Genomic DNA, 11,353 nt, shown 5'->3' with positions numbered 1-11,353 from the left:
TACATATATCAGCCATAAGGATAATAACAGTAAATGTGCGATAACGATTGATTTTATTGAAAATACATCAGACGTTTGAAATACAGCTTATGCCGTTGACAATTCTACTTTGGAAGTTATTCGAAGTTTATTTATTTAACTGAGATCAATACGAGTTGTCTCGTTGACTGAATTTCATTTGTGTTTTTAAGTTTGGACACGATTACATATTCTGTCCGGGAAAAATTATATATTTTCATCAAAAAAATCACAAGTTAGTTGTTGAAATTCATTTTTCTTCTATTTCTTTAATATTCTCCATTTTATGTATTTTAATAAAATTAATTTAATGGAAGAAAAACTTCAAATCAATTTGATATACATACCGCAATCAAAATTACGCTAAATTATGAGGAATTAAAAAATGCTTCGTCAAATTCGAATTTAATCGAAAATGCGGCAGTTTTGTGACTCATTGGATCAGTTTGATAAACTCAATTCTTTTTTTTTTTTTCTAATAGTGACAACGAGTAAACACGCGTTGCCGGTGTCAGGTTTTCCTCGAGTTTCATCCATTTAGCAGTGCCGATTAAAAACTGCTTTCCGTGTTGATTTATGACCGTGGTATTCTTAGGGTCGTTGCAGAATTTCTCCTCTTTTCTCCGACGATGCTTGTCACCGACGTGAGAGCGAAAATATACGCCGGTGGCGAATACAAATTCGCGGTCTGTTCTCAGTGCTGTTATTCTTATTGCGAAACTTCACTGCATACGCAGTCATGATATCGAGCTCACGATAAGGCAAGTCGAAGGATCAGTAGCATAGGACGGAGGACATAAATCTTGCGAAATAAAAATTGCAACGTCAGATGACCCAATATACTATATGTTGGTACGAATAGACTATCGTGGAATATATCGATACGATTCATTATTCATTTCTTATTCATATCGATATACTTTAGACGTGAAGAAAGAATATCTATTATAAATATCTACTAAAAATACTGCGCAATATACTACTTTATACTATTACATATTGCTATAATATATGATACAAAAGAATATCAAAATGATTCTAAAACGATTGAGTCCTTTTATTTGAGAAGTCTTCTTTTCGAAGTGTTATTACATTCTTGAAAATATAGGTGTGGATTTAACATATGCATGTAATTTTCATTGATATAAACACCAACATGGTGTGAATTTAACATCGTGATTTAAAATTCGTTTAAAATTCATTTTTATACCAACACTAATTCGATAAGAATTATATTTAACTTATTGTGTGCCTTTTATCTAATCGACAAAAGTATCGTTTTTTTATTACTCATGAAATGTAAAAAAAGATAAAACGACCTTTGTGTCGACTTGTGTACTAAATGGAAGGCACCCATTTAACACTCTTTTAAATGAAGTAAAATAATCAAGAGAATAAGTGAATTGTTTATCGATGTGGCTTCTCTCGCAAGGACAAATACAAATTTATTATTTTTGGCGTGTGCCAAATTGTAGGTAACGTTATATGCAGGTATCTATAATTAGAGGGAACACCATGTATCACTGTTATTAGACAGTTTCTGTGTGCTGCAGATATTTAAAAAAACAAAGGCAATACAGTTCTGCGGCAACAACACATGAATATCAATGTAGTTAGATCGGTGGAAATGCGGCTATGGTTACTGCGGTGCTACGAGATTGGAGGGGATACACACGTAACAGATCATTTTAATCCTCTCAACCGACTGAAAACAGTTTTTTCGCGAGTTAAGGGGATCCTAAAACCGTCTGTATTATCAATTAAATCGTAATTTTTGTATAATAAATACTTTTTTTTCTTTCACAGATTCGAAAATCCTTTCCCAGGATTAAAGTATACACGTTAATGTCTATCCTGGAAAAAGATTTTCAAATTTGTGAAAGAGAAAAAAAGTATTTGTTATATACAAAAATTACGATTTATTCGGTATTACAGACGGCTTTAGGATCCCCTTAAGATGAACGCACATAGAAGTAGAAGTAAGCAGCAAACAGTAAGCAGTAAGCAGTAAGACGTACGAAGTAGGCAATTAACATTGCCAGTATATCTTATATATATGTGAAAGATGGCTTACATCTTACTGCTTACTGCTTACTTCTATGTGCGTTTACTTTTATGCTTTTGCGGTATGGCCGGGCAACGAGATTTTATAAAACGCGCCTATAAATTCCAGCGAACATTTCCGTTTTAACATTTCACATCTATTTTATGAAATCTTATAACAGAGTTATATTTTCGAGTTTTAATTTGAATTTATAATTAAGGGAGAGTTGCCGAATGCGTACTGGTCGCCTAAATCATACCTTATCAATATTTGATATTATTAGTTAATATAGGCAATATTTAGTAACAATAATATAAAATATATGAGAAATGAGTAATATTTATATATATTTGCAACCATTGTAAAGATTAAATCGATATTTTTACAAAATTTGTCAAGTTTCCTAAATCGTACCATCAAAAGATAAGGCTGATAACTGACAATAATAAAACTAATAATTGATATCAATATAAATATCAAGTGCAAAAATAAATATAAGCAAATTTATTTTTGTGTCATTTGTTTTTTATTATTGTTATTTAATAATTATAAAATATTTGATTTTCTTCAATAAATTATTAAAATTAGGTATTAATTAATTATTAGGTATTATTTAATGATTTCTTTTATTAATCTTATATTTTTAATTGTTTTCATTCATAAATTCAATACTTTCAAAGGAAATACGATAAAAAATACCTATAGATATAATTTAGGCGACCTAAATCGTACCTTTTGCAACATGTTACAAAAAGATTTATAACAAATTAATTTGTTATTGGTGGAAAGTTAAACATGTAATAATAAGCATCCAAAACCTCAAGCTACAATTTCTAATGTTCATTTGCATATAAAACAGTGCCAAATGGAAAATATAATAAAAAATAGGTTAAGTGGTACGCATTCAGCAACTTTCCCCTATAACTATATTCCTAATTGTCGACTGTACAAACTTTTGCAAAATGTTATTGACTTGGAAAATGATGTTAAATGTAAACTGCATGACTTTTGTGAATCGAAAGAAAATTTTTTTTGCTGGAAGTGCAAGATTCATTGTTAGTTAAACTTCCGAGACGGTTGGAGATTAATTGAATCCGACCGACGAAATAGGATGTGTTTTTGGCATGTATGCCAATAACTCCAAGCAAAATAACTTGCGCGTGCACGTCCGATATGCATCCAATAACAATTTTATCCTCATCGACTCTTCCCTCGGATGAGTACATGCATAAAACATTCACGCTATAAATCCTCGTGTACAAATCGAACAAATCCTGTGCATATATCGCGATGCATATATTCGATATTTAATGCTTTACCTACATCAGCAATCGGCTGTTTTCCGACTCTCGAAACACACAATAACGTAATCATTGAATTTATAATGACAGTTTTATGATCCCTATTAGCTATACAATAAAAATTATTACGGCGTGCCTAAATGACTGTATTGAAATGCATATTTTCACTCGGGAAATGATAACATAATTAATTGAACGTAAAGTTAATTAAAGATTTTCAATGTAGCATAATTAAAACAACGCATTTACATATTACCGGACGTGACGTGGATTCAATCAAGCGGTAAAATTGTTATTTATTAAGAAATAAAAATTGTAACTCTTGTTAGAATTACTTGCTATATTGACATATGTCAAATATGCTGCTTGAATGATAAATTATATTTTATAGCGCGCTGCAAATTACTCGTATTCGATTTAGAATAGGAGGTAAGTCCGAACAATCTATGCACACGTACGCATTGCGTGTAATGTAATTATCGATAACTAGGATATCAAATCAGAGCACGTTCCACGTTGTTTGCAGACCGAAATGGAAAACACCCTGCACCGCATTTCGAACGCACCATCGAACGACTGTCTCCGTATCTCACCCTCGTGCTCAGCGGGACCCGTCTAACGTCGTCCAATCCGGAAGTCGTGCTTCAGGGTATTTGACAGCGAGCAAGAAAGATGTAATTTAGTTCTTCGCCGTATTACGACGGGGGATAACGTGACACGAGTACGGGACATCGAGCGTCGAATTGACGTGACCGTTGACATGCCGTCGATGTCGGAAGCGTAAAACGCGGCGTGTCCACCCGCTCTGAAGATGCTGGTGGATGACTGCGGAAGCGGGATGGGGTGGACTACGGCTAGCGTGCGCGGCGGTTGGTCCACCCCGGGAGGATGCAGAAATTCGGCCATGAGCTTCGGCGGCAGCGTGCCGTCCTTGCACCCGACCGGTTCGATAAGATCGTTGCGCTCGCAACACTCCATGCAGGTGAGTTGTTGAAGCCATCTGTTATTACGCGCGATTACATCATGATTGATCGGGGTCCTGAAAATTTTGCAAAGATCTTATACTCGTTTATCGATTTTCGCAGATTATAATCAATCGAAGCGTGTCGTGTGATCTTTTATCCATTTTTATGTGGAAAGAACGGATTTGATGAAGTATTTAAAAGTTTAACTAGATATAAATCTGAAAATAAATTTTATTGAATTATTAACATAATTACGTAGGAATAATTACACTCAAACTGGTTGTCAAAATGTGAAAATAAAAAATAAATATAGAGATATAAAAAGATAATAACGTAGTGATATAACGTAGGATAATAAAAAAAGAACATTTTATCGATCTACACATTATTAAATGCGATATATGAGAAAACTGATTTTATTACGACTGCAAAGGAAATAATTCATGCATGGAAAGAACGGTTTTGCTGAAGTATCTAAAAATTTAACTAGATACAGATCTGAGAATAAATTTTATTGGTAGGACGCTCAAACTGATTACTAGAATGCCAGAATTTTTTGTAGCATTGTTTATGTCCTTTAAGTTTCCTACTTAATTATTTTGATGATCCAATAAAATTATTTTGAAATCTGTATCTATCTAAATTTTTTAACACTTTAGCAAAATCGTAGAATTCCTGTAGAAAAGAAATATAGAATTGGAAAGAGACATAGCTTTAACCAACGTTTAAAAAAATTTGTTACAAGTCGTTTAATTTTAAGCAATATTTACGTAAATGGTACTTTAAGATTTTCAATTTTTAGTTTAAAAACACATCTTGATGTCTCGGTTGTTTCATTTTGAAAAATTTTTCATTTTGAAAATAAGTTCTTTTTTACTTATAAAGATAATAAATCATTTTTAAACTTAATATTTTGAAATGACGTCATAAATTCAGCTTATGACATTTACACGATAAAATTTTCATGTACAATACTGGTAGATTGTTATTAATAACTTGAGAAATAATCTTACGCAATATTGCATAATAACATCAGCGCGGAGTAATATTTCGTGGTAATAATAATAAACATGGCGATTGTCTACATGAACGCCTTTACATTGCTCCCCGTCCCTTCCACACTCAAGTGCGTTGAAAATTCATCTTGTTTGCAGGTTCCGCCCGAGACACCACGAAGATGCATACATTGTCATCCGGTACATGTCCCCAACACCCCCAATAATTACATGCAACATCCCATGCAGTACTATACGCCGACTCATTGTATGGAGGGTCAAAATGGCACGTACACGCCGCACCGTGGAAGTTCGTATCACGGCGGTGAGTTTACTTTTCAGTTAGTCAAATATATTCCAATCGTATATCCTGAATATCAATTATGCAGAATAATTAAAGAATTACCGTCCGTAATCTCAAAATTAATATTATTCTTACTAAATTTTAATTTGATACATACCGCGAGATATATTATTCCGTTTGTATGGAAGCAATATTAAAGTTGTGCCAATATTCAGATGTTTAATTGAATTTACTTTAATTAAATGAACTGAATTAATTCGAGTGAATCTGAAGTTATGTAGCACGTTCACACAACTGGAATTTATAATAATGTCGCAATTCGTGCGCCGTATATCTAATTTCTTGCAGAAATTCATGTAATATATAAATTGATAGCAGACAAAATTATAAAATTCTTCCAATTTTTATATAGAGATTTTTAGAAAATATTGTGAAGTAATATGTTTAGAAAATATGAAGATTACTGTATAGCTTTTAGTAAGTCTGTTTTTTTATATATATACATACACATTAGATCTTTTATGTGAACAACATTAATGGCTACGTTTATACGGTGAATTTAGGCCGCGACCTATACCTCAAATTCGACCTAAATTATTTATGTCCCTTATAAACACTTGAGAGATGATCAGATCTGGCTGTATAGGTCAGACTTCATAGGTCAGTTTTTGATGACCTGATCTGAAATAGGCCGCCAATTGGCTACGATTACACCGTGCGCTTAGTCCGCGACCTATACGATAGGTGTCTTTGTTTAACCTACAAGATAAACAAGGACATCTATTGTATAGGGTTGCATTCGAGGAGCGGTCTATTAGCGCTATTTGTGTCATCTATCTTTGTTTTACGTTTAATAAACAAGATAGAATGATACAAGTAGCACTAATAGTGTTTCCCCGAATGCACCCTAGGTCGTGGCCTAAATGCACGGTGTAAACACAGCCATCATTTGTTAATCTCAAATATTGACATATGTCATGTCATTGGTAATGGACATATATCACATCTCGTAAATAAAAAAGTTTAAAAAATGTTTATATAAAGGGTTGTGTTCGAAAAGTTCAGAGTTCGTGTTCAGGCCGCTTACGATGTAAATGGTTGGTGCCTAGACCTATTTTGATCGCATTATAGATCAGGCCGCGTATAGAGGTCTCTTGGTATAAACGTAGCCAATATACTTTGAAAATTTTTAATTTTCGTTGTTCCTCGAATATTAATGGTCTCTTTTATCTTTATATGAAGACAGAGAACAAAAGAAGTAGGACAAAATGAAAAGTTTACAACGGGATATGGTAAAATAGGAATCAATTCCACTTAACTCTGTCGAAGAGGTATCTTAAAATTTTGTGCTTGATGTATCGTTGAAAACAGTGTCTATCATAAATGTAGGTTAACCATCAGTATTCAATCTCGACTGACAAAGGTGAATCAGAGTAGCAATCGGAAATTGTAGTTTTGGTCTTATTTCTTTTATATGAAAGAGAATCAATAATTTCACATCTATATCGTAATAAACATAAAAGAAGAACTCAATATTCTTTTATCTATTAATTTGTTACTATTTATCCAATTATAAAAGGTATAAAAAATATCGATGCTTAAGTTTCTTTAAAACCATGACAGCATAAACGACGCAATGGAGAAAATGTTATTGATAGTTTTTTTTTATCATTACGTGACTTCGATAACGTGATGAAGATTGCGAAAATTTTGCAAAGTTTAATCTGAAACATCCACGAAACCGAAGTTATTTACGTTCGAGGCAGATATAAAACGTCCTCTTTTTATAAATCGAAGCCTCTCGCGTATTTACTTTGAAGCAATCATTGCACATTCTCCATGCTCCTCGAAGCGGCATTTTAGATATTTCGTTTAGATCGTGCAGCGGAAATGCGACCGTGATTTCACTAAGGATGCGGCACGTTCGCAAGAAATTCGCATTTCTTGCGAACGTGCTGCTCTTTTTCCGGCATCAAGAAGGCACCCTCGTAACTCCCACGGCAATTTTGCCCTCGGTGCCATCCTCGACAATTTCTATGTCTCACGTCATTTTCGGCAAAATACCTACTGTCTCTCGTCTCTTTTTTCTCTCTTCCTTCTGCCGCGTTAGGAACGCGCGTTCCTCACTACGCGCTCCTTTCATACCTTATTCTCATTACGTACCGGGTAATGAAGAATATTTCATTCTCGCTGATTTACTCACCTAAAGGCGAATGTGCAACGTCTCTCGTTATCGGTAAAGACTACGCAGAGGTAATGACAATAACAGCGACGACAATAATGCTAGCATCGTGCAAATAATCTCCAAATGATTTTACATATTGAACATTAATAAGCGCAACAGAGCTTGCGTAGGAACTTATCCACTTACAGACTTGTTCTCGAAATTGAATTGCATTGGTGAACGCAGTTTTACTCGTATGACACTCGTACTGACACGGTGGTACGATAATTTACAACTGATGTCAAACTGTTATATAATACGAGAACAACTCGCGAATAAATTAGAAACTGAGACATTCGGAAACCCAGTTTTAATTACTTGTATGAAACGTGATGTAAAATCAAGTAATACCCATACGAATAATTACTAAATGTAGAGAGACATATTTTCCAGTTATTTTGAGGAAAAAATTTTAACGCGAAAGAGAGCGATATTTAATTTTAATATTTGTGAATTTCGCAGAAAATGAATATAAATTCGGAAGGCAAGTGGGAAAATATTATCAATCTTTTATATCGAACTCAAACTAATCAAACACAAAAACATTAATTAATCAAGCATACTTGATGAAAACGGCTCCACTAGACTTGCCAGGATGATATGCGTAGCAACACAAAACCCAAAGGTGTTTAACATTTAACACCGCTAATGGAAAAGTTTGGGTTCGCGTAGACACAACCATAAATTTAATTAGATATCTTCTCCCGCGATCAGAAACTGACTCTGAATTCATAATTTTTTGAATAAGGTCATTCCTATTTCACGATCTTCAACCTTTCTTCCTTTCTTCGTAACCCGCTCTTTGACTTTGTGTCCAACGTTACTTTTTTCAACCAGAGGCTTCGTCGTTTCTTTCAAAGGTGCATTTACCTGACCGTCGTCTCTTCACTTCCTTCCTTCCTTCCTATCATCTCTCATATCGTTTCTTTCAACTAGTTTCTTGCCCTCACACTCTGTCTCATGCAAACGCTGCCGTTGCCAGCCGCAGGTGTCGTTGTCGCGGTCACCGAACAGCCGTTTCCCATTATGCGAGAATTCAATGTCTTCACGTAGTGTATTATTTCAGGAATTAAGTGTTTCAATTCAACACGAACCCTTTTCCGATAGCGCAACGATACCATTCAATATGGAGTACGGTTCTTCAACAAGTTATATTTAAGAATGCTCTTTTCCTTTCACGTTTTTATTTAATTCCAGACAGATGTAGATACTTGAATAATTACACGAATGACGTGTTTCATGATTAATTCACAATTTCTTTCAGACACTCGTCTGCGTTACGTGGACGATGAAACCATAGGTGGCAATACGAATTGGGTCTTGGGCGACCTACGCAGTCTGCATCGTTGTGTACCCGCACTTCGCCGTACAGGTATAATATGTATCTCTCTTTTATCTCCCTCTTTTGCAAAACTATATATTTGAATATTCAATGAGTATAATAATAGAATGAATACAATTATATCATCTACAGTATTGTACCTTATTTTTCCATTTTTGTATACACTTTTTTATACGTAATATTACTCCAATAACTTATTTAAATCATATAATTTTGAAGTAAATAAATAAATATTACATAAATATATTAGTGATAATAGTAAATATTAATATATTATAAATTAGGAAATTAATAAAATGATACACTACGAAATGATATAAATATTACTTTTTTTACTCAAGGTCTCTATTACAAGTTACGAAACTAAATCACTTTGCAAATTTCTCATTCATATATCAGAAATTTCCTATCGAGAGTGCACAATGCTAAATCCATCCTTGCCGCGAGATATTCTATATTGACGGTATCCGAATGCGATTCCGCGATTTATCTCTGAATTATAAAGAGGATAATCTTTTCTATCAGGGATAGACGTCGCCGGTATGCGAGCGCATTTCTATCCAGAGGGTGGATGGGGCTGGCTGGTTTGCGCCGCCGGTTTTCTCGCCCTGTTGCTCACCACCGGGATGCAGCTCGCCTTCGGATTACTTCATCTTTACGCCGCACGACATCTTGGTGAAGTCCATTTGATGGACATAGGTACGTGAAGCGTTTGTATTGATCGTTGTATTGTTTTTTCAACAATGTTTTACAAAAATTGTTCGAATACTGTGACGTACTTAGAATCGTAGAATATTCCATCGTCGAGTGATAAACAACTCGTTAAGAAAAATGTCAGCTATTTTAATCACGGGATATCAAAATATTATATTAGTAAATATCATTTCTGAAAATATCAAACTCTCATCCCTTCAATGCATCGATTTTCAATATAATCTCGTCATTTATCGAAGAGTTATATAATTAATATAATATTAGCTAATATCAAGATGTTATATTTCTCTTTTAAACAATTTTTAATTCTAAAACAAATAACATATCGTGTATTATAGATTTTCGAATAGTAGATGTAACGAATAGGAGCGAATTTTATCGCGAATGATTTTTTTTTTTTTTAGGCGAGCGTGAAAAAACCGTTATTTATCGAATTATATTCAGATTTGTGGATTCAGTTCCATTTCCGCGTACTTCCGCAAAACGAAACGAATACCGGTGCTTGCAACGATTCCACTTTTGTACTCATTAATATTCCACCTTCTCACCAGGTTACTTTACATACATATGCGCGTATACCGATATATATATTGCGTGCACGTGAAGTACGCCGGTTGTTTTCTGCTGGATGCAAATTGCCCCGCGCAGTTTCCGAACCTTAATCGCGTATATTCAAGTTTTATTTCTTAGGACAGCACGTTTTACGGCAAGTTGAAGCGACAAATTACGATGTGACTTCACGTTTCTCTAAAGTTTCCTCATGTAATTCGCGTTTTTCTACAAGCAGTATTAGAACAAATAAATAATAGCAAATTGGTTACAACATTTCATTTATCGAACACAATTTTAATTCGACGTGTTTTCTGAACTAAAAGTTAATTCGAAGCATTTGTCTTCCGCTTTCAACATCGCAAATTGGATTTCAGACGAAAGTTTTACCAAGCGAAGACTACGTGATTAATTGGAAAATAAATAATCCCATTAGTTCTTTGCACTTTTGATATTTTATTTTTCAGCTAAATCATTTAACGTTAAACGGCCAACTGTACTTTTCGCATTTTTTGAACGCTCTATTTGCGTTGTTGCCAATTATGAAAACTATTATGTAATGAAATAAAAAGCAGACAAATTTCGTTAAAAGAGCAATTCATTGCGAACAATGAATATTTATCTAATTGAGGGCTGATACGATTTGTGACCCCAGAACCATATATTTTAATTTATATTTATATTTAGCTGTCGTATTGAACACGATAATAACGAACACATTTGCGAGAATTTAATTCTATTTATTCATAATGTATTTTCGTGCTTTTCGAAAATATATTTTTTAATTTACGCCAGAAAAAAAATCGTATTATTGCTTTTTGTCATACCGGCATTTGCCACTCATGTCAGAGCTTCCGTGAATTTATACATATATTGCGGATATATCTGTCTTTTAAA

General features: G+C 33.9%; 1 protein-coding gene across 1 annotated transcript; it reads left to right on the top strand.

Annotated features, from left to right (window-relative positions):
- Positions 1 to 4,174: 4,174 nt before the first annotated feature.
- Positions 4,175 to 5,717, top strand: LOC108720652 (uncharacterized). The gene is made up of 3 exons (XM_018444774.1): positions 4,175 to 4,345; positions 5,483 to 5,648; positions 5,713 to 5,717. Exons 1-3 carry the CDS (start codon positions 4,175 to 4,177, stop codon positions 5,715 to 5,717), a joined length of 342 nt encoding a protein of 113 aa, XP_018300276.1.
- The last annotated feature ends 5,636 nt before the right edge of the window (positions 5,718 to 11,353 follow it).

The sequence above is a fragment of the Mycetomoellerius zeteki genome, unplaced genomic scaffold (genome assembly GCF_001594055.1).
Source record: "Mycetomoellerius zeteki isolate Tzet28-1 unplaced genomic scaffold, Tzet1.0 scaffold155, whole genome shotgun sequence".
NCBI lineage: Eukaryota > Metazoa > Arthropoda > Insecta > Hymenoptera > Formicidae > Mycetomoellerius > Mycetomoellerius zeteki.
Note: the sequence above shows the minus strand (reverse complement) of the source record. Positions and strands in the feature narration are given on the sequence as shown.